Raw genomic sequence first — 23,695 nt, 5'->3', positions numbered from 1 at the left:
TCTCCCTGCGCATTTCCTACAAAGACCGAGCTCTTGCTTGAACTTCACAGAGGCGATGCTACTCCATACCCAAAAACTGAACTCTGAAGGGTTTTATTTCCTTACTTAGGATTCTTATGTTCTCGCTTCAAATACCCCCCGTTTTCATTTCCCTTTTTTTTCTTTCCCCTTTTTCTTTACTAAGAAAAAAAACAAGTTATAAGTTGTGGTGATTATCTTCACACTGTTTGAAGAAAAAGTCAGCCTTGTTTGGTATTAGTTTTGAATCTGTCGCCACATGCTCAACCGCTTCATCTGGTGTGTCTTTAGGTTACCTGAACATCCAGTCTTGGCCTGAAAACATGACCGATCTGGGTGTTTTTTCCAACCTGGCAACCATCGGAGGCAGATCTCTCTATAGGTATGAGCAAAAGGCACCCGCGCGATACAGCATGCATACGTGATAAGGGGAAATAAGTGGGGACAGAGGTGATAACTGTAACAGTAGTTTCAGCACAATGACATTACTTACTGCTCATTCATCAAGGGAAGTGGCGGTCATGGTCCACATCATCTTTTGAATTTAAATTGTGTTCGAATTGTATTCTAATTGTTTAGTTTCACATCTAGTCACGTGACACGGTCACATGTAATCAGCTGCCTTTGTTCAGTCAGCACCATCGGATTTCTCGCTGAGCCCACAGCCGGTCTAATTTTGCACAGGGGGTCTTTGAAGCTCAGCTGGCGCTCAGATTTGATTCATTTTGATAACAGGTTCTGCAGTTTATTCCGAGGGATAATGGTGACAAAGAATATCCATTCTTGTTTTCTTAGTAGCAGCAATGAACGCGGAGCTGCGGCTAGATTTGCAGCTTCCTCATCTGCTTGTACAGTTTTGCCTTGCCCTTTTTGGGTTCTGTTTTTACTGTCTGCTTCTTGTACCTCATAGTATTCCTATGCCTGGCTGTTTATCTTTAACCACAAAAACCCTCCACATATTTTCTGTCAGTCTCATCTCGTTTGATCATCATTTTTTTTCACACTCTTCTTTCCTTCTTTCCTTCTTTCCTTTTCTGTTATTATTCCAAATAGACTATTGGGCTTTCACGTGTTGCCTTAAAATGCCCTATATCTTCTCCTAATGCATCTTCTCTTGCAGCGGGAGTGGTATTTCTCTGCTGATCCTGAAGCAGCGTTGGATCTCCTCGTTCCAGTTCCAGTCGCTGGACGAGATCAGCGCCGGAAATGTCTACATTTTCAACAACAGCCGCCTCTGCTTCTACAACACTGTCAACTGGACGTCGCTGTTCAGGACCCCCAGCCAAAAAGTCCTCATCCGCAACAACCAAGACCCGAAGGAATGCAGTGAGTATTGGTGTCGTTGGCTCTGAATTTGGAAGTTAAACCAATATTACAACTTATTGGATACATGTGAAGCAACATATTAGTGTAAAAATACTCAGTTGTAGCTTCAAAAAGGGGAGCTATACTGTATAACTGAGAAGTCTCCCAAAGCTAAACCCAGACGCCACCAACGAAACAGTGAGCAATATAATAGTGCTCAGCTTGATAAAAACATAACTGGGTTTAACTGTGACTCACATAGTTGATCTTCATTATAAAAATATTATAAAAAATATTGTTGTCCTTTTGATTTGATATTTTAGTTGTTTTGGAAGCAAAATGTTTCTTTATTTCTTTATTTTACTCCTTTATTTTTTTGGTTGTTATTTTACCGTCCACCTCGCCATCATATGTCTGCCATTTCCACAATAGTTTTGATTTGCCAGATTTTTTTCAATGTGGGATCGTAGTCTGTACATGAAAGATGGACAAAGTTAACACGTGAGCTTAAAAAGTAGGTACCTTAAAGTGTAGTACCACTTATGGCCACAGGGGGGGTTTGCTTCAAAACCTCTCTGGCTCCAAAATTCTTTTTCAAAAAATACACCCTTTGTCAAATCAGGTTTTAAGCAAGGAGACTTTCAAACATGCGTACATTCACGTACACCTTGACACAGACTAATTATTTTGTCTTAGCACACGTGCGGCAGTAGCCAAACAGATAACTCACCCGTGCTTTCTTATTTTCTCACATATAATGTTTTTAATTCCAAACTTTGATTCCTTACATATCTCTGCAAAGCCAGCTCTGCCCCAGCCACACACTGACATGCCCGTTTCCAAGGCAACAGTATCACAGATGTCTCTCTTGGCCGTGAAAGCTCTTATTCAGGTCTCCTGTGACACTTACTGCACTGAGGTTGCTTAAAGTCACTGTCGAATCTAAAACTGGAGACCAGACGGCGATGATTTCATTTGCAGTATTTTGCTACATGTGTTGCTGCCTGTGTTTTTTTTTCCAGTAAAGCTCGCGGCAGCAGAGGCCATCATAGTTTTTCTTGGCCTCGGTTGATATCATTAGCCGGTTAATGAGTTCAGTGTGTGTGTTAGAGATCGATCGATGGCACCTTACACAGGCCTCTTCATTAGACGCAACCCACTGTCTGCCATTGACTGCTCTGCTGTTGACAGAGGGTCCGGCCCCCGCCAGGCGGCACTCCTGGGGACGCGTGTGTCACTCACTGGATGGAGGGAACGGAGAGTCTGATGAAGGGCATTGATTGTTGCGGTTCGACTGGTGGGGAAAAAGGGTTCAGAGTTCTGGTCGGGGTGCTCTTTGAAGGCAGAGGTGTAGGGAATACCAATGTTTAACTCTCCCAGCTGGGCAGGCTGCAGGCAGAGCAGCACACAGAATGATGCGCATACACAGTAACTTGAGTAAAACATTATGTTTCCAAAAAGCCTGCATTTGCAGCACGTTAAAAGAATGTGTATTTATCTATTTATTTTTTAAATTCTCGTGCATGCACCGCCTTTCTCTTCACAGTTCAGCAGCGGATGGTGTGTGACCGGATGTGTTCGGATGACGGCTGCTGGGGCCCGGGGCCTGACCAGTGTCTCTCCTGCAGATATTTCAAACGAGGCCGCTCCTGCGTTGAATCCTGCAAGCTCTTCGATGGGTGAGAAGTTCCTCCACAGATAGAATCCTCCTGAAGTTCCCCACGAGAACCATCAGTGTCTTCGACACGAATCTGAAAAGCCCTTACAGATTACAGTTTTTAGGAAGCTGCATTTACACCTCAGCAAACAGCAATACGTGGCAAGCAGTGGAAGTAAAACCTATTTGAACGGCTTTAATGCATGAGAATTAAGTCAAAACATCCTCACAGGCTCCGGAGGAGGAGAGTCTAATTGCCGATTGGCATAAATTAAAGGAGATGAACCAATAAGGAATTTCACAGTGCAGAGCAGTCAAATGAAATTTTGGCTGCTTGTTGTTTCCATTATCCAAAATCAAATTAAGCATATTGTTGAAGGATTACTTATTACTAAGTGCCCATTTAGACTGACAGACATGAGTGTTTACTGCTCTGAGCTGGAAAGCGTGCCCTCTGAGCGTCTACTGGTGTTTTCATTGTGAGGAATTGCATTCAGGTGATTCTTTCATTTACCATTGCCTTTGTTTGAGCGCAGCTCTGAAGACGGACAAGAAAAAGCAACCGCTTGATTGTATTTGCACCCATGTGTCACGTGCCGTTTGGTCACCTCAGGTCCTCACATTACAAAGCGGCCCATCAAAAATGCTCACAGCCTACTCACCTCGGAAGAAAAGCAGCTTTGTAGATGAAGCTACTCTTGAATGAATCTTTAATGAGCGTGGATATGTCGAGAAATCACAACACTTGAGTCGGCAATATCTGCCACAAGACAAATGGGACATTTCCCCGCGAGCGAGCGGTTATGTCAGGCTTGTCTTTCCTCCTGGGGAGGAGGAGAACGGCGCAATAAATGTGTAAGAGATGGTGTTTGAGAGCGAGTAACCCTTCGGTCGTGTCGACTTGTTGCCGGTCCTTCCCGAGCGCCGTTTGTGGGAGGGAAGCTTTGAAGTTCCCGGGAAAAACAGCTCATAGCGAAGGCTTTGAAGAAGCAGAAGGGAGAGGCGCGTGGCAGAGAGCCTCTGAAGCACACTTGTTTCCTCTACTGTAAATACAGTCAGCCTCTGTTGGTAATATCCAACAGTCCCACTAGTTGCCTTGTGTCACTGGCCAACTGTTTCCATGACCTAAGGCTGGTGTACAATGTCACCACCAAAATATCCCCATTTCCTCTTATCACCAACCTTGGTGTGAGACAGGACCCTGACCTAACCTTTGAAAACTCCATCCAACATCTGTGCAAATCCTGTTACTTCCGCCTGAAAAACATCACCAGACTCCGCCCCTCCCTCACCGTATCTGATGCCGAGAAGCCCGTCCACGCCTTCATCTCATCCAGACTCGACTACTGCAACGCCCTCCTCATTGGGTCCCCCCCCCCCACCATACCTTGAAGAGCTCCTCACCCAGCAATCCCACACCCGGAACACATGCTCTGGACATCAGAATCTCCTCCACCTTCCAAGAACCAGGGGAGACCGAGCTTTCTGTGCTGCGGCACCACGTCTGTGGAACTCCCTGCCCAGCCACCTAAGGACCCCACAGACTGTGGACTCTTTTAAAAAAACATCTTAAGACCTTTCTTTTTAAAGAGGCTTTTAATATATCTTATTTACCCTTTTTTTTATTGTTAATGTTGTTTTGGGTCTTTTTTACTGATTGTAGCACAGATTTTTTTTTAAATGAAAAGTGCATTATAAATAAATTGTATTATTATTATTATCATTATTGTTATTATTATTACTTGCCTAGTAACAAGTGCATTGGAAAATCTGCCTGACAGAGGAAGAGGAGCCTGTTTAGCCAGAGAAGCAGACAAGTTAGACAAGTCTTTGTTCTGCCCGGTTGGTGAACCTACAACTCGATGTTCATTGAATGTTACCGCTGTGGTTTTTGGCCACGCTCTCGTATTTGTCTTTTTTCTCTTACTGTTTACCTTTCCCCCGTCCACTCTCAAATTTTGAGTTCTCCAGAGAACAAAAGCCAGAAAAAGAGAGGGAAAAAAAGTGAGACAAACAAAGGTTCAAGATAGCATCCATAGAATGATAATAAGCTCAAATAAACATGAAATTTGTGTTGGTTTTGCCAGTTTGCATGTTAAAGATGTCACACCTCTTAACTGGGTCTCCTTTTATTCTCGACATTAAGCTACAAATTAATATTAATGAATTACTTCACTAGAGCCTGAAATCTCAGTATGGTGCCTTCTAAATGCAATACAGCACAGAGCAAAATAATGGAATAACTTTTCTGGATGAAAATACACAGAGCCAGCGCTTATCATGCTGATCTGAAGGAGATGCTCGTTCTTTTGATGGATCGGTGTAATAACCATCACCAGAGGTGAAATGGTGAACTTTGTCAGGAGTAATGACTAAGCGGGAAATGTTGCATTACTTTCTTTTTTAATAAAAGACAGTGAGAGATCACTAGCGTGCACCAGCCTGGGTTTGGGTATTGTTTTACGGCTGATTTGATGGTTTTAGTTTTAGCAATATCAAGCGTAGTATTCTTGTCTGGTCTGGTCTCATCACTTCCACTTGTATTTTGATCAGATATGTTCAATTCATTTCAGATTTGGGTCACTACACAGTGACCAAAAAGTATCAAGAAAAAGCAGAACAGCATTGGGCCAAGAAATGTTCTGTAGAAAATCCCTATGGCTCTTAGGTATAAACTTTCTGAATGAAAGTGGAAGTCCAGATAACTTTCAATCAGACTTCCGACGTCATCACAGCACTGAAACAGCTCTGGTCGAAGTGTTAAACGACATTAGGGTGAATACTGATTCTGTTTATGTTTCAGTCCTGGTTCTGTAGGACCTAAGCGCTGCGTTTGATACTGTAGATCACAGAATCCGGTTGCACAGGCTGGAAAACTGGGTTGGACTTTCTGGATCGGTCCTTAACTGGTTCAGGTCCTACTTAGAAGGCCGGAGTTATTTTGTTACAATTGGCAGCTATGAATCGGAGCAAGTGGCCATGACTTGTGGAGTCCCCCAGGGGTCAATTCTTGGACTTCTTCTGTTTAACTTGTATATGCTCCCTTTGGGTCAGATATTACAGAACTTTAACGTCATTTATCACAGTTATGCAGACGATACACAACTTTATGTGTCTCTGTCACCGGACGACTGCAGCCCAGCAGACGTACTGTGTCAGTGTCTGGAGGAAGTAAACACCTGGATGAGAGAGAATTTTCTACAATTAAATGAAGACAAAACTGAGATCATTCTGTTTGGTAGCAAGTTTAAGAAAAAAGTTTGTAACCTTGGAGTGTTGATAGACTCAGATCTGACTTTCAGCAGCCACATCAAAGCTGTCACCAAGGCAGCTTTTCAACAACTCAGAAACATCAACAGAATTAAAGGTTTGAATTAAAGACCAGGAGAAACTCATCAATGCATTCATCTCCAGTAGACTCGATTACTGTAAAGCTCTTTTAACTGGACTTCCCAAAAAGAGCATTAAACATCAGAGCTCTTGGATCCAAGGACTCAGGTCAGCTCGTCCAGTCCAGAGTCCCGACTAAATATGGAGAAGCAGCATTTAGCTGTTATGCTGCAAACAAGTGGAACAAACTGCCAGTGGAGAAATAAACCCTGTTTTTAATCATTTTAATTTAATTTCAATTATTTTATTTGTTTCTCTTTATATTCTTTCATGTATTTTTAATGCTTCTTCCACTCCCCGCTGCAATGCTTTTATTGTATGTAAAGCACTTTGAATTATTTTGTACATGAAATGTGCTATACACATAAACTTGACTTGACTTATGCTACCAAGATCACCAAACTGTACGTTAAATAATGTCGTGCAAACTTGTGTTTCACAAGAGCTAGTTCCAAGTTAATTTCGGGCGGATTGAAATCAACCAGTTCAGTGATTTCCCCCCCAAAAAAGGGGTTGTCAAAGATCACAGGAGTTGCAAGAGGTTTTCGGTCATATACAAAATCACAACAAATCTATTGGGATTCGGAACATTCTGTTTGAGGATCAAGCACATCGAACAATGCGGTTGAACACGCTGTGTCCAGAGGCAATTGCTTATTGCTCAATAAGCGACTGTGAGAATAAGCCTGCTCACCCTCAGGCTGACTTGGCTGCGGTGTGATATTTCCAGGAAAAGCATAGATGATGTTTTAGATAATCAAAGGACACTTTAATTTCCCCACACTCTCCAAACTTGCATGTTTAGGTTATTCTCATGTTCAACACTATGGAGGTGGGCAGTGGAGCTTTTTTGTAGATTAACGTTGTTGTCTGCAGAATGTCCTGTTTTCTCACACAGTCCACAGTTATTGCAGCATCTAATACCTCACTTGATAACCCTGTCGTGCATGTTATCAAGGATGGTTGATCATTTAAATAGCCCAGTTAGCTGCACTGTACTAATTATTGCAGTGATTGAAAACATCAGTCAAGCTGTGTTTACCCATCTTTGTGTTACCCACCTTCAGCCCCGCCATAACTAATGGTTGTTTCTTGGATTTAGTTACAGTATGAGGGGTTATTTTGAATACAAAAAATGTTTGTTTAATGTCTTACTTTGTTCTAAAGCTATGGAAGTGTATATCTCCAAAGAATTTGGTGTTAGCTCATTAAAAATGTTTTCTGCCTGGTGATTTTTAAACCTTAAGATTCTTCAGCCCGCTCTTGTTTCTACGTCTCCATCCTTAATGAGGAAAGGCACTAAGTCCCTTCAGTTTAAAAGACTGTTGAATAAAACAAAGGGAGAGTAAAGGCGTGTGAAAGGGGAAAAGGGAAAAAAAACTGAGATGACGTCCGCTGGGGTTGGAGGGGAGAAGGAGGAAGTGAGTTAGGGAGGCGTTGAAAGTGGTTAATTAAAAAATGGTTGCTCTGGTGGGTTGACTGGGCCCCGCCTCCTGGATATTTTGAAGTCTGAATAGTGGCCCCAGCCCTGCTTAAATTCTTGCTAAAACAGGGCTAATCCCCCATCAGGCCATCCGGGCCAGACAGGGCTTTGGCGCACACTTCCAGCCGTGAAGGAGGCCAATCAGGAGGAACGGCTTTGACGGAATGGAAATGACCCTAGAGACCACGGCTGCAGAGGTCTTTGTCTCACACCCATTTTCCTCCATGTATTTTTTTTTTCCTAGTCGACCAACAAAAGAGATATCTCTCCCACGCCTGGGGCTGTTCTAAAGGATTCCTCTGGACAGAGCTTCCATGTGAGAAATCTAATTTATTTTGGAACAAGGGAAAGAAAGACGAGTGGGACGTGTAATGGAACTCTCCTTTGAGTTCTTCGTAAACATTTTTAATGATACATTTGTACATTTGGTATTTTCAAGCTGTTTGAGACAAACTTGCTCTGTTAAAAAAGAAATGAACCGAAAGGACCATTCAAAGGGAAAAATGCACCGACATTAAGGCTCAGCAAAAGGGAAAGCTGGGATTTTATCTTCACTTTTATCCCCCTTTAATGTGATGCCATTGAACTCCGGAGTGTCAGAATGTCTCTTTTCTTTTTTGTAGCTTTTAGAACTACTAAGTCTAAAAGATTTTCATCTAATATTCACCACATGAAAATGCATAAAACCCACATCACCCCAGGAGATGTGAATTTCCCAGTGTCAGATCAGGAATCTGTTGACTCTTTATTCCACCGCAGCAGCATCAGCATCAGATGCTAACACAAATAAACCACACAGAGACACACAGACTCGTTCGTGCTATCCCATCACTTCACTCTGAGAAAGCGGCTTTGTTTGTGTTTTGGTGAATCCGCCTTTGAGGGTGTCTGTCCTCTGCATCAGCCGATTGATCCCTCTGATGTGAAAAGTGGTTTTGATCGTTGGCGGCTGCTATTGACAGCGGGCAACTTCCGTCCGGCATAGGCACCTCGCTTAAAAAAAAAGCAAAGACAATTCACCCATTCGCTCCCAAACAAGAAGGAAATTTATAGATTGAGGGCCTGCACACACTCACGGGCGCAACCATAAACGCACAGAAGGGTTCAACAGGATGGCCTGAGGCAATACACAGCTCCCGCCTCTGTAATTGCAGTCTATATAGGCAATATTGAGCTCTATTGTTGAACTGTCTATTCCTTTCGATGTTGCAGTGAAGCAAAATAAACTAAATAAAAACCCAAAATTAACTGCCTGGCTTTAACTAGCTGAACAAAGGGTGTTGTGCGGAAAAGGCAAGGATTGTTTGATAAGAGAATGAAAAGTAAATGCGTTTGACTGCCAATTTTTTCTCTTGTAAACCCTCTCTTCTCAGACTTTCATTCACTTCCTCCGCTGCCCCACTTTCACCTGTTCCAAAGCAAACTTCTGTCACTTTCCATCCCCTCCTCCACTTCCCTCCATCCCCTTCTTCTTTCCATTCCACCATCGCGTCTTTCACATCCCTTTAAGTATGCTTATTTGCAATGCTTCCGATTGCCAGATGCTTTGGCTTCTTCAAGTAGCATTCTGGTGATCAACATTTTAATGTGGACATGCTCTCGAATCTATAATCCATGCACCTCTGTTCTGATTTTCTCATCTCTATCAGGGAAGTGCGGGAATTTGCCAATGGATCCATGTGCCTGGAGTGCGACAGCCAGTGTGAGAAGATGGATGGAAACAGCTTGACATGTCTTGGCCCGGTAAGACTGTCCTAAATCTGCCCCAGACACCCCCACACTCGACTTCTTTTTCTTTTAAAACGTTATAGAAATTCAGAAATTGACTTTTAGATTAAACCACCCTTCTCATTTTTCTGTGCAAGATAGTCTCATATCTTCCGTGTGCTGAAGTGGACCTTTTTTTGTTGGAGTCTATCTGTTTTGCACGTAGGATTTCAGCAGATATAAGCTGTGTTTACAAAGGTGAACGGTAGGTTAATGGGAGGAATGATAAACTACTGTGGTTACTTTAGAAGGCAAGCTCTTGGCAAACACATATATACACATTCAAAAAGCAAAATGAGATTAGGTTCTGACCTTTCAGTAAAGTCGCTTTTTGAGTTAGGGCATAAACACATCTCAACTTGAATACACAGGCACACAAAAATCTTCTCTTTCTCAACGTATAATGTTTTCAAAATGAATAAATCTGTTTATTTAAGGCTACAGCTGCATTATCTGCTTAATAATACACAAACAGACTGCAAACCAGGGGATGGCCAGAAAGGTTGTTTGATAAATCTTGAGGGTTTTTCGATGGTAAGCCGATAGGAGATTTGACACATTATACAGTATTTCTGCCACAATCTATAACTGGCTTTTGATTTACTGGATATTTAGCCTCTTTAAGCAACAATTTGTTTTTGATTAATCAATTTATAGAGCTTACACTTTGGTGTGAAAAACATGACTGAGTGGCCTCAGATTTACATTCCATTTTTTTAATGTAACCAAGTTCAGCAAACCACTTGCAACTAATGAAAACCCATGGGATGCAGATGGAAAAGTCCCCCAACAAATCAGGGGCCCGGACATATTTAAGATGAGCTGAGGTGAAGTGGAAAACCTTTCTTTCAGATCAAAGTTTAGTACTGTTTGAGGAAATAGTTGGCGCTGCCAATGCCAGCGTCTGTGATGGTGTGGGAAAGTGGAACATCTGTGATGGCTAGGGATGGGAACCGAGAACCGGTTCTTGTTGAGAACCAGTTCCCAGTGTTTCAATTCCTTGGAATCGTTTGGCAATTTTGCAAACGATTCCCTTATCGATTCCAGTGCAGCCAGCAGTCAACAGTAAACATGGCGCGGTACAAACGCTCGAAAGTTTGGTTACACTTCACTAAAAAAGACAACAACAGGGCAACTTGCAAAGTGAATATTTCAACAAAGGTAGGAAATACTACCAACATGCAATAACTATGAATGAATGTCGCATTTTCGATCCGCTCCGGACTAACGTTGGTGAATCTCAACCCAGAAGCAGCAGTAACGTTAGCAACGTTAGCATGTCCTCGGCTAACACTGCAGGTCACTAACTAACTAACAAACACTGCCTATCATGTTAGCACCATTTGCCTCCTTGTAAAACCTGCTGTTAGTAACGGTTAAGGTTAAATGAATGCCTTCTCATGCATTACATTTAGATGACCATCACAAGAGGCAGAGCCTGACTGGCTCAGAGCCAGAGGCTGGTGGTACTACCTCCAGTTCATGTCTACCTCCAGCTTCTCCTTTCACCAGAGCAGGGAAGAGTTAAATTATCCAGGCCATGATAGACGAATGTGGACCTCACCGTTGTTGGGTTTATGAGGTCACGACTCGTGTTACTCCTAAACTAAACAAAGTTGATGCTAATCGACCGGTTTGTTCCCAAATGAGAATCGATAAGGGAATTGATAAAGAACCGAATCGTTAAGCAGAATCGAAAATGGAATTGGAATCGTAAAAATCTTATCAATTCCCATCCCTAGTGATGGCACCGTTGATGCTGCACAATATTTACAGATTTTTGTCCCGTTATTCGCTGCAACTCAGACATCTTTTTCAGTAAACGCTTTGCAGATTGAAAAAAAACAATGGGCAAATCTGTTTCACTTCTCTCCCATACCAACTCTCACATGCAGAGCAGCCATCTTCTTACCTTCAGTTCCCAGACAATCCAGTGTCCTTGAGCAAGACACTGAACTTTCCCATTGCCCCCAATCTACTCTCAGTGTGTAGTTGTATAGAAAAAAAGCACTCCATATATGAGTACACACATCCGCTCAAATGTGGGGAAACTCTGGATGCCAGTAACTCATTTGGATTAAAGAGTTACAGTTCAAAGGTGCTACAGATCCTAAGCTTTATGTGTCTGCTGGATGCCATTGGATCCAGCAGAGGGCACTTTTTTTTAAAGCTATGTTGATGTGCTTTAAGCTATGCTGTCGGCTAAGTTTGTATAGAAATGGTGGAAACTATTGAAGAAAGTCTATTGTAGAATTCAAACAAGCTTTCTTATTCTACAGCATTGAAATACATTAAAAGAACTGCACCTTATTTCATATGCGCTCTAATTTGATTTTTGGGAAAAGTGACTCAGCAAATATGGAAGAAGAAGCACATTCTGAGCGTTTGTAGGAATGGTTGATTGAGAAACACATTTGAGAGCGCTTTAAGGAACCTAGATAAGGTTATAAGAGGCCACGTAGGTGTGTACCATTTACCACATTGACCTATCCCTCTATTTTGAGTAGCTAGCTTCAGAACATTTTTTTCCCAGAAAAGCAGGTAAGATGCACTGAAACTGAGATATTGCAGAGACACACTTCAATCGGAAATATCATAGGAATTTCCACACAGTTCAACACACAATTCAATAGTCAGATCTCATTCTTTGTGTTCAACTGTTACTGGTTGATTCAATATGAACAGAAGTCATTCATGCTATACATGCTAACTAGCAGACAACAAGAAGATTTGTTTGCAGTCTCTCATTCAAACCACAATCTGATTCAATTGCCTTTCCAGGTGCTGGAAATGCTGGTTGATTGGTTTGTGGTGGGTATTCAGTCAACACAGATGGACTTATGTGCAGTCCGCCAAAAATATAAAAGCATATGGTATTGAGCACTGATTGGTTGAAGGGTAGTTTGAGTTGAAAGTCACTGACAAGCACAAAGCAGGGAAAAAGTGTTGGTTAAAGCACAGACAATAGATCTACTTGACAACCATTATCATTTTTGAACACACAGTTTCACTACATCACAAAACAGACGTTTGTCCTCTTTGACTTCTGCCTTTTCCCAAGAAGAGCAAAAATTTTGGACCAACAACAGCACCAAGACAACCAAGAGCAGCCAACAGCTCAAATTGTCCCTCGTATGTCTGACCCAATTTAGGGCTAAACTCTGTAATATGTAGACAAAGCACAATCAAAACTGTTCCAGAACCATGTTCAAGTCATACTGTTGGCATCTGGTAAAATTTGAATCTGCTTCTATTAGTGGTATGGTGGAAAAAGGGTGTAAACAATGCCTTAGGTTATGTCTGTGTTTGCTTAAAATTAATTGGACACAACTGATTGCTTATCTTCTTTTGTAGAGAAAGAAAACATGCACAACTAACTAACTCCAAGGGAACTCTTGAAATTGAAGGTGGTGATTAAACACAAAATGGGACTGGACCGATGCCATATCACATTGTACACAATTTTAGAAGTGTGTCTGTGTGCTAAACTGGCCTGTCAGCAGTCAAAACCTGTCACCCACTGAAAACATTTAGAGCATTATGAAACAAAAGATAAGGCAAAGGAGCTGGAATCGTATGTCAGGAAAGAATGGGGAAGAAAAATCCCTTTCAGAACTACAATAGCTAGTCTTCTTCTCATTTCCCAAACACTTACAGAGTGCTCTTAAAAGAAGAGTTGAGGCCTCACACTGGTAAACATTCTGGTGGCACACACACCAGCCAGTGCACCAAATGTGGATATGATATATATATGAACACAAAGGCCAATTTTACATTTGCAGTGTTACATTATTGGAAGTTGTACTTAATGTGCTGCATGACTGATTTTGGTGAATCTAGTGATTGTGTGACTAACCTTTTCTGAGTGTCCTCTGAGAAAGAGAATAGGAGCTGAAGAGAGAGCGACTCCTCAATGATACACACAAGCTGCTGGCTTTTCAGATGCTAGTCACAGCTCAGTAGTAAATAACACCAGAGTCAATCATCCACAGCCGATCTGACACACGAATACACATGCATAGAGCATATACAGACATACTTGAATGCATTCAGACATCTGTATGCATCTGCACCAGCATACACACCATCATGCAAAGTGAGAATAATGTTTATTGATGGCGTGTGCCTGCATGTGTCAAACTGCAAAAGGCTGTCCATCAGGTCACTGTGGTTGTCATTAGCAACAGAGCGTGATGGCAAACCTCCCAGCAGCCAGAAGACAACTGCTTCCTGACAACAGCTCCAGTACACACACACACACACACACACACACACACACACACACACACACACGCAAACACTCCCATCTTTGCAGTATTGTAAGTTCTTTCTTTTGTCAACACCTTCATCGCTTCAGACACACGTAAACACACAAAGAGTACAGTCAGTTTGTCTCTCTTTCATCCCCGCTCGCACTCCACTACCCATCTCACTAATTCATGATCCTGCTGCATCTGAGCTAGTGCTCAGTAACACCTTGTCATCTCCTCCATCACATTCGCTGTGCCGTTCTTTGACATGATCTGATTTCTCATGCATTTTGGCAATTTTAACAGGGGGGTGCAGTGGAATACACTCTTGGCAATTTTACTCAACACTTTATAAATGACTGAAGGAAAATCATGCCGGTCCTGCCGGCTAAATTAGCTGTGATCGAAAGTGAGCAAATTGACATGATTTGCAAGGTTTGGATTAGATTTTGTTCAATTTTATTCTTTCTGCTCATGCATTTTCTTCTCCACTCTTTCCTGTTTCTTTATTCCATTTTCCACGACTTTATTTTTCCCTTCTGGTTTCCTTCAACCCTATCATTTTGTCTTTTCCTCTTCATTTGCCCGGCAACTCTTTTTTGCTTCACCCCCTCTTTATCCACCCCTTGTCCACCACCTCCTCCTTACCCATCGTCTCATCCATCCCTTTCTTCTTCTGCTCTCCTTTCAGGGTCCCGACCTATGTGTAAAATGCCTCCACTTCAAAGATGGACCCAACTGCGTGGAGAAATGCCCTGACGGGTTGCAGGGGGCCAACAGTTTCATCTTCAAATATGCCAAGGCCAACAATGAGTGTCATCCATGCCATGCTAACTGCACCCAGGGGTAAGAGAGGGGTGATGCAGGGGTGATAAAGATCTGGGGGGGGGGTTGGTATGGAGGTTTTCCTAAGATAGCTACTTCTGTGTGTGGGGTTTTCATGCATCATGAAGGCGTACTGCATTGCACCCAGCATGTGGCAACTCCCTCGCAAAGAGAAAGGGACTTCTGTATTCCTTGACTTACAACTGCACTCAGAGGCCTTTCGTTGAGGGGCAGAATTTACTGACCCTAAGGGGAACAAAACAGATGGACGGGTGCTGACAAAGAATAAGAGGAGGGGAGAGATGAGGCCAGGGGTGGAGAAAAATGATAAAGCAGGGAGAAGAACAACTGGCTCTTGATGAGGGAGAAGGTGGAACAATTGTTTGGGAACAAGACCTCATCCTTTGGTAGCCTTCTAAGGAATACACTAGATAGAAAAATCTATTTTACCTCAACAAATGCTGGCTTTAATAAAATAACAGCGTTTTACGCTCAGAGAATGAGAACAGGTTGGTTTATCAATCACTTTGTCAATAGAAAATGCGTCTAAATATTTCAGTGCATTTGTGCTAGATTGTTTTTGGAAAAAAAAAAAACTTCCCTTTGCGGTGTCTTTAATTTTTTGCTTTTCGGATATGGCAAGTCTTTGTTGCGTCGTAAATTACTTTGTATTTCATTGTTTTTGTTTTCAGTCCGTAACCTGATGAATTTTCCCCCGAGGTGTTTGCTTGTTTCTTCGCCTTTATGAAATGACAAAACAGCCGGGTCCTGTCCTCAGCTTCATATTTAATAAATGATAAGACATCTGTGTTTCTCAGAGTTAGACCTGAGAAACACAGAGGCCGCAAAACAAATATATGAATAAACTCAACGCCTAGAAAACTGTCCAGCTGTCCGTCCTGTCTCCCACAAAACAAACGCACTTTGCATACAGCATGTCGGCGCTCTCGAACAAACAAAGGGCACTGACAGCTCGCAGCGGGACTTGTGACATAATGTGAGGTGAAAAGGAACTTAATTGATATCTTACATAGCAGGACCTCACTTTAGTTTATTGCAGTGAGCCACGTGATGCTAAGGACTAGAATCAAGACAAAATCGGTGGCTGCATATCTTGATTACAAGTCTAAGATCGCTGGAAAGGCTTAAACAGCAATTCAGGGCTGAGAAAAATGTGTATGTTCCTGAAAGTGCTTATTACTCTGTCTTACTGACAAAGATGTGTTTTTTTTTGTAAGTCCTTGTTTTTGTAGTAATGTAGTCTTGCATACACCAATTTCTTGCTAATTAGGCATTTGGCGCGCCACTTAATTGAGAGCAAGGTAACTCTGTAGGAGTTGCAGTTGTCACTGATATAATTCCAAAGTAGCCCCACTCTCTTATTTTCAGTGTAGTTTGTTGTGTTGCATGTGCTCACGCAGCTTGCACACGCACGTTCAAAAAAACTCCTTCTCCTTCATCAAACCCTTGTGTTTAAAATCCTCCACACAAGGGTGTGGAATTAATGAGTCGGTGGAGAATGTGCCCTAATCACTTCCTTCATACCCACAACAACTCTTACCGAGTGATGTGTTATCAGCCCTGACTATGATTTATAAGATACAGAAAAGAAACATTTCGATTTTTTATTTTTTTTTTAATAAAATGAATCTGAATCATAGTCTAAATCCGCTTGAAAGTTTCAGTTCTTGTTTTTTTAAGATGTGAAAGTCATTTACCCTTTATTAACCTTTTAAAAAGAAGTGAAGTGACTGATAAATATTTCCAACAAAAGAACAAAAATAGATAAATAAAGTCAATGCTCCAGCACTGGTAGGCTTAGAAGGAAGCACTGACATGGGTGTAATACTAAGTAAACAGTTAGCTAAATAGCAGCGTTAACATTCATTTGGAGAATTTGCCTCTGGCTACTTGGCAATGTGTTACTCAATACAAGCTTTCCTTTTTTCCTCCGGCTTGATCTCTGCTATTTCCCATAAGAAATACCCGCTACTATGTGTATTATGGCTGCTTAATACTCCACTTTGTTGACCAGCTCAGCGATAGTTTTGTCCATCTGCTGTTTGCTGCTTGGTCAAATGAGGTAAGTTTTTGTAGCTTCAACAATAACGATCCATCCATAGATATATAATTCTTGGGGATTTCTGAGAACACATAGGTTAAAACTATACCTAAAGGCTTAAATATTTAGTTCCACCCCCTTAAATTATTGAGTGGTGCTGAAAGTTGCTTGCCAAGTTGTCTTAATGTACTGTAAGTGGTCATAAGTGACTGCTGCTGCCTGCTTCTCTGTACCAACATAAAGGTTTGTTTGACAGCACTCATAAGAGGTGGGAAAAAGTCTAAGGAGCTCTCGTCAAATCTAAGTAATAGAATCAAAACTCAGGAACGTCTTGGAGTCATTTATAAACAATTTTATATACAACAGTTATGTGTCCATGCTGAGTGGAGTAAAGGTAGACTGCTGTTTGAAACTGCAAGTTAAGAGTTGGACATACTTTGAAATGGCTTATAATACAAAGTACCCAAGACGCTGGGGAAAATTGCAGAGTGAATTTTATCAAAAGGGCAATCTTTATTGCTTCATGGGTTTAATGAAAACTAAAAGTGTTGGCCATGCATGCTGCGGAATGTTATCCCTCCTGCTGCTTTATTTATTTAATTACGAGTTCATAAAAGACTGTGCAAAAAGCAGCTAAATAAAGCAGCTGTCAAGGGAATGTCGAGATAACACCCCTGGAAATGCTAAGCAGTAAACCTTGTCACACCAGAACATATTAATCTTTATGCTACCTACGCTGACCTGACACTGTGTCTGCACCAAGACCACATCATCAAACCCTATATCTCTCAACTTCACTTCTGTTTTTCAGGACATACACAGTGGAAAGGCAAATAACTATTTTATATTTTTTTGGGGCATGTTTTTATATGTTCTGCTGAGGATATACATTTTTAATGGGCGGTGAAAAGGTAGCTATTTCTTTTTTTATTCCACCATTTTGTTCTTCCCAAAGGGTTTGACACAGTGCTTTAGTGAGGCAATTCTCTGACAACTAAATGCTGAAAGAAGTAGTTTCTCAGCCCACAAATTCTTTCAAATATCACCTGAAATACAAACATAACCCCCCCCCCCCCCCCCCCCCCCCGGGCAACACATGCCTCCTCCTGTCACGTTGACAAGTGGTCAGCCGTGCTCTCTTTGTGGCAGGGCCCTGCCCGGAGACAGCTGATTGACGTGGAAGAAAGACAACATGAGGTTTGCTCATAACCTGTCGCTGATTTAAAGGATGATCTCTGTGGTTTTTCTGCCCTGCAGGTGCATCGGGCCAAGACTCCAAGATTGTGTTGGGATGATGGACAGGTAAGGGATCTCAACATACATTTGTAATGTGGGACTAGGGGACCAGCATTACTTCTTGCCACAGCTTGTTAAAGTTCTTGTTAAATCCAGACTCTCAAGATGCTCATTAGCGAGAGTGTAGAATCTTTTGTTGTCGTCTATGCTTGCGCTAAACTTTTGATTAGGTTGCATAAGGATCTGATGTGCATCAATGGAATTACAGCTATAACACGTTTTTCGAGAATTTTTCAAGCTATTTTCAAGTCATTGCTGGATTTTTGAATCCGTCTTCACTCAACACAGTTTTTAGTTCATTGTATTTGTTTTTATTCGGGCGATGCTGACTTAAAATAATGAGCAGGCAGGCCAAAATCGTGTGTACAAAATGACCTTTTTAAAGTTGCTCTTTGAAATCCTTTTTTTTTTTAAGTCTAAAAAATCAAACGAAAATATCAACATAATTGGAAAAAAAACAGTACATATAATGTTATAAAAACATTATGTGTCATATGCATAGTGCAGCGTAGATATGAAACTTTGTGACTCTTTGGACTGCGTTTTACTGCAATACCACTATGTGCCACTAGATGGGACATGAGTCCCCGTTTGTCCTGGAGCCAACAGAAAAGAAGAAGACGCAGTAGAGACCAGTAAACTTTAATGGAAAGAAATTAGAACAATGACAAAAAGAGAAGAAAAAAAATGGCCTTCAGCTGCAAAGGCATGAAATAAGAGAAAAGGTGCCCAAACAAGCTAATTGTGATGTTGCTTTTCTTCAGTGGTGACAGCTTTTAGGCCATAAAGGACTGGAATCTGATGTGGACAGCTTGGTAAAAAGCTGATATTGCTAACATAAACGTTATGTCCCTTATGTTGTCACCATACCTTTTTTCAGCTGATTCTATGCTGCCATCTTGTTTTGTGTAAGCGCACATTGATGCAGTGCTGAGATGCTTCGGTTTGGTGTGTGAATTACCAAAGAGGAACAGCTACGGACTAATGAAGTCTTTTTTTACACAGACCAGTTGGAACCCATTGGGTTAGAAGAGCTGTGTTTGCTACCATCTTTTTGTGCTGAAAACCAAGCTGTGCTGCCCATGTAATATCAGCAGGAAGTCTTGTTGTTAGTTGTTAGTCAGTTATTTTCATGTCATTCAAGTTTATTATTAGTATAATTTAAGTTGAAGCAGCAGAAGCATCAAGTGAATAGACAGGCAACAGAGTCAGTGAAGAAGTTTTTTTTTTCCTGTCACTCCTTGCTCAGAAGCAGTTTATTCTCAAAGAATGGGTTCAATGAAAGCACCATCATCACACTAGCTATGTTTACATTTCACACCAATCAAACAAACATTTCCTCATTCTGATTGGAGATTCAATCTGAATCTGATGTAAGGAGATCAGATAGGATGTAAACTTGCACGCTACCAAGCTTTTTTTTTCCGATTTCCGAACTTTATTTCATAGGTTGGGAAATAAACTCTCAGACTGGGTTGGTTGCACTGAATGTGACAATCAGCAGAGGAGCACTGTCATTAATTAATGAATGAATTAATGAGTTAAAGGTGGGGTAGGGGTTCTTTTTCTGGAGCATTTTTTTACATATTGCTTGAAATACTCTTCACACCTCCATTGCAACCAATTAATTTAAAGTTTTGACACAAAAATGAAAAGTTTTAGTGGCCTCTGGAACGTACAATCTAGGAAAAACACTATCCAATCATACTGAACGGACCGTTAACGATGATTGGATTCTGATGCCGTCTGTCAAACTGCAATCTGCTCCTCCCTCCCCCTCCTTCTCCCTGTGCGCGTACCCTGCTCCGTGAACGAATTACGCGTCCAGAAGCTTGGCAGGAAGCTAAACTAGAGCCAGCTTGGCTAGCACCTAGCATTATTAAACATATAGTTATCATATACTAAATACTAAATACGGCAACGATCGATAATTGCTGTCAGAACAGCGCTCGTGCACCTTCGTGCTCGTGAACAAGCATTGCGCGTTCATGTACTCTAGAGGCGTGGCTTTGGGGGGGAAAGTGAAGAAAAGGGTTGGGACTTTTGACCTGTGTATTTTCAAAATGCAGCTTCGCTGGACTCAAAATCCAGGATCTCCTTCACTACCTTTAATTAACAAGTCCTCGGCTCTTTTGATTTTCTCCAACAAAAAAGTGTGCGTCACGCACTAGATCAGCTTTTGCTGCCACCATGCCACCTTGTAGAAACTGCACAGATCGTCTCGCGCTCACGTGGTTCAAGCACGCACAAAGAGAACAGATTTACTTCAGCCAGAGGCAAACAGTCAGATTAAACATTTACATGGTAATATTTTCCTGTTGGTCAGATTATCCAAAAAATATTTTGTTCAGATATTAGATCAAAAAGTCTTTCTGATTGAGCCTAATCAGATCGGTGTGATCTAATTGATCTGTTTACGCGACACATTTCAGTTCATTGGACCACTAATTTGATCATAAGTTGTCAGTGTAAACATGGCTATTGATTCTCCCAGATAGCAAAATTATGCTTAAACTACATTTAGTTATAGAATCAATGTTGCATCCAAACTGAAAGTGCTTGATTGACATGGAGTGAATATCAGATTCTCAGACAACCTCCCGAAAAAGGATTAAACTATTAAGAAATTGATCGGCGAACTGCATTTAGATGTTGGTCAAATGTTTGGTATTAACTGACCAATTTTACAACAATACAATGCTAATTCGGTCGCATCTTTCAATCTGTTCGACAATTAAACCAAAACTAATCAATCCTTTTCGCAGGAACTAAGTGTTGAATCAACTTATAAAGCAAAAAATTCTCATCTGGTATTGGATTTTACTCAGATTTGAAGGTAATACATCAGCGAATATCCAGTTGATTCAATTAATTTCTCCGATTTGGTCAAACACTTCCACGATCTACGTGTTTTATGGGACAATGCTGGAACTAAATGCAATTAAAGCTTTGGCTCTTACAAGATTAAGATCTTTGCGCAGCTGTCACGAGTCATGACTTAAACAGAAGGGGACACGTGGTGTTGTGTTTGCTTTGCACATCTAATCGTTCAGTCAGCATTCCACGCTAAACGTGGTTGCTTTTTATATTCCTCACACCTCCCCATTCATAAATTGAGTATCAGGTGATTGGTGTGTTTTGGGAAGGTGGTCAGTTGATGCGTAAAATGGCCCTTTTCGTGTGAGCGCGCACACAGTCTGAGGAGAAAAGTAAACATAACAACTTAGAATCTCAAAAATGATGAAAAAAAAAGAAAAGAAAGAATTATTACCAGAAAATTAGGATTTTTGTATCTCAAACTTGATGGAAATTGTCTCAGTCCCTGTTCTTGGGTCTACTTCATCTATGTAAGCTTCTCATTTACAGGAGGTTTTCCTTTTTTCCGTCTTTATTTGACTGTTGATTTATTTCATTTTTTTGGAAAATGCACAAGCTCAGAATGAAAACACTTTAAATCGGTGGCTGAGAGTGAATATGTTGCATTAAGGTGCGATTTCAGCCTGCTGAATGTGACAACGGCTACACTAAAATAGCCATGAAAGACATCTCCAATTTGACAAAATAAAGAGTGGCAGACTAATTAAGATTGAACTAATTAGCCCTAATGAAGGCCTCGAGCCGCTCTTATACAGAGGAAATGGATATGAGACCTTTTTCACTTTCCTCGAGGAGGCCTCTGCTGAGGCTCTGGTCCCCGTGTTGTGCTCCGAACCGCTTCCTCCTTATACCTCCTAAAAAAAAGTGCTTTTCCTTATCAAGAGCTGCCTAAACCTGTTACTTGTCTCACCGTCTGTTTGGGTCTTTTTCTCCTGAGCAATAGAACACTGCTTATCGCTCGTCCCACTCCTGCTTTGTTTCTTATTTTCTTTCTTTCCTTTCCGTCCTTTCTTGTTTTTTTATTCCACACCTTGTAAACTTTATTCATTTCTCCTTGTCTGTTTTCCCCCCTCGACCTAATCACTCCAAACTGCTGCATTACTATTCACCACATGATAGTATATCTCATTTCGTGCAAAACCCGCAGCCTCTTTGTAAATTTCAATCAATCCCCCTCCCGCGCTAAGTCTATAACGATCAATATGGCTAATGCTGCCGCACCTTGTTCCACCACAGCACCGTGGTACACAAGTGTTCCATTAGCTGCTGATGGTTTCTACAAGTGAGAGACTTTTGAACTTCAGGTATCAGGTTTAAGCACGCGTTATGTTATGCATTGTGGTTGTGCAGTGAAGATTCTGGCATTGGCAATAGGGTGAAAATAGATGCAGACTAGAGGGAATAATATAAGGCCAGAATTAAAAAGGTAGCATAACAGTACCTTCAACTGCAAGAGGTAGGTAAATGGCAAATGCATTAGTGCTGTCATTAAAAGAGAAAGAGCTTTTAACATCCAACCTTTATGCTTCCCTTAGGCAGTTTTTTTTCCCCAGAAGGAGGAGAAGCAATTTGTGAAGGATAGGTACTTTTGATTGCTCATTTATTAGAATCATTTTTTTTTTTCTTCTAGCAGAGGTAAAGCAAAGTCGCATGACTTTAAAAAGTCCTCTCTCCGAGATCTCCTTTGTTTGTCATCGAAATGAACCGTTCCATCAGAGTTTTGGTGGTGATCTCATTCGGAGCATCCAGCACTGCGATTTATTTGGCTGGAAACTCGATTTGGGGTTTAGCGGTTTACGTCTGAGTCTGTTTCGAGTTTTTAACAGCAGATTTGATCATTTGTCAACTCCAGCTGAGGTTTGCACTTCCTCTCAAATTGCTTTTTCTTTTCTTAATGTTTCAGCAATGTTTTTTTTTTCGTTTTTTTTCTCCTCCTCTTTTCTCTACAGGACACCCTTAATTGCAGCTGGCATTATCGGAGGCCTATTCATCATCGTCATTCTGGCGCTCAGCGTGGCCGTTTATGTCCGCCGTAAAAGTATCAAGAAGAAGAGGGCCTTGCGGCGCTTCCTGGAGACCGAGGTACGAGTGTAGAGATCATAACAGTATGAACTTGAAAAGATTACACATGGCAAGACTCTTACAGAGTATTTTAGTATGCTCAGAAAGTCCAAAGGAGTTGCTCTCCCACCCACCGAAGACGCTGCTCCTGAAATATCTCGGCTTTTCTTCCGATACTTTAACGACATCACCATGAAACATATTTTGAAAATGCCTGGCTAGTGGCTAATTTGGCACACCTCAAACAACCATCAAGCAGCTGTCTTGCTCTCCATCATTTTCGACCAGTTATCTGACCAATCTGAGGACCCTGGGCCTTTCAAGAGAGGCGTCTTAAAGAGACAGGAGATCACATGGAGCATTTAAGGCTGCAGCAATGTGCGGTGTGAGAAAAATAACAGATTACTCGAACACTTAAGCGTGTATAGTATTGTGGTTTGAATTAAAGATATTAATGATAGTTCGTCATTATCCTGTTGATGGAAGAGATGAAAAGCTTTAGCTCGATTCTTAATTAGTTCAATGAAAAAAAAAAAATTCTTAAAAATGATACCCTCTCAATTTTGGATGCTGGACTTTCCCCTTATTTTGAATGCAAACAGTTTACCTCAGAACTGTGGGGCTGCTTCTTCAGACGAACTGAACTAAAGTCATAAGCAAACCTTGAAACATTAAACCTTGGCTAGGTACTTAGCTAAACCATG

The 23,695-nt window shown here is 41.4% G+C and overlaps 1 protein-coding gene across 5 annotated transcripts in view; it reads left to right on the top strand.

The window, feature by feature from the left end:
* Positions 1–23,695, top strand: part of LOC142391622 (receptor tyrosine-protein kinase erbB-4-like) — a 319,136-nt gene that overhangs the window by 233,935 nt on the left and 61,506 nt on the right. For all 5 annotated transcript variants that reach the window (XM_075477530.1, XM_075477531.1, XM_075477529.1 and 2 more), the window contains exons 11-17: positions 310–400; positions 1,139–1,344; positions 2,870–3,002; positions 9,503–9,596; positions 14,562–14,716; positions 18,015–18,059; positions 22,880–23,012. In XM_075477530.1, coding sequence (XP_075333645.1) covers positions 310–400; positions 1,139–1,344; positions 2,870–3,002; positions 9,503–9,596; positions 14,562–14,716; positions 18,015–18,059; positions 22,880–23,012 — 857 coding nt within the window. The remainder of the gene's footprint in view (positions 1–309; positions 401–1,138; positions 1,345–2,869; positions 3,003–9,502; positions 9,597–14,561; positions 14,717–18,014; positions 18,060–22,879; positions 23,013–23,695) is intronic.

This window comes from Odontesthes bonariensis, chromosome 11 (genome assembly GCF_027942865.1).
Source record: "Odontesthes bonariensis isolate fOdoBon6 chromosome 11, fOdoBon6.hap1, whole genome shotgun sequence".
Classification (NCBI taxonomy): Eukaryota; Metazoa; Chordata; class Actinopteri; order Atheriniformes; family Atherinopsidae; genus Odontesthes; species Odontesthes bonariensis.
Note: the sequence above shows the minus strand (reverse complement) of the source record. Positions and strands in the feature narration are given on the sequence as shown.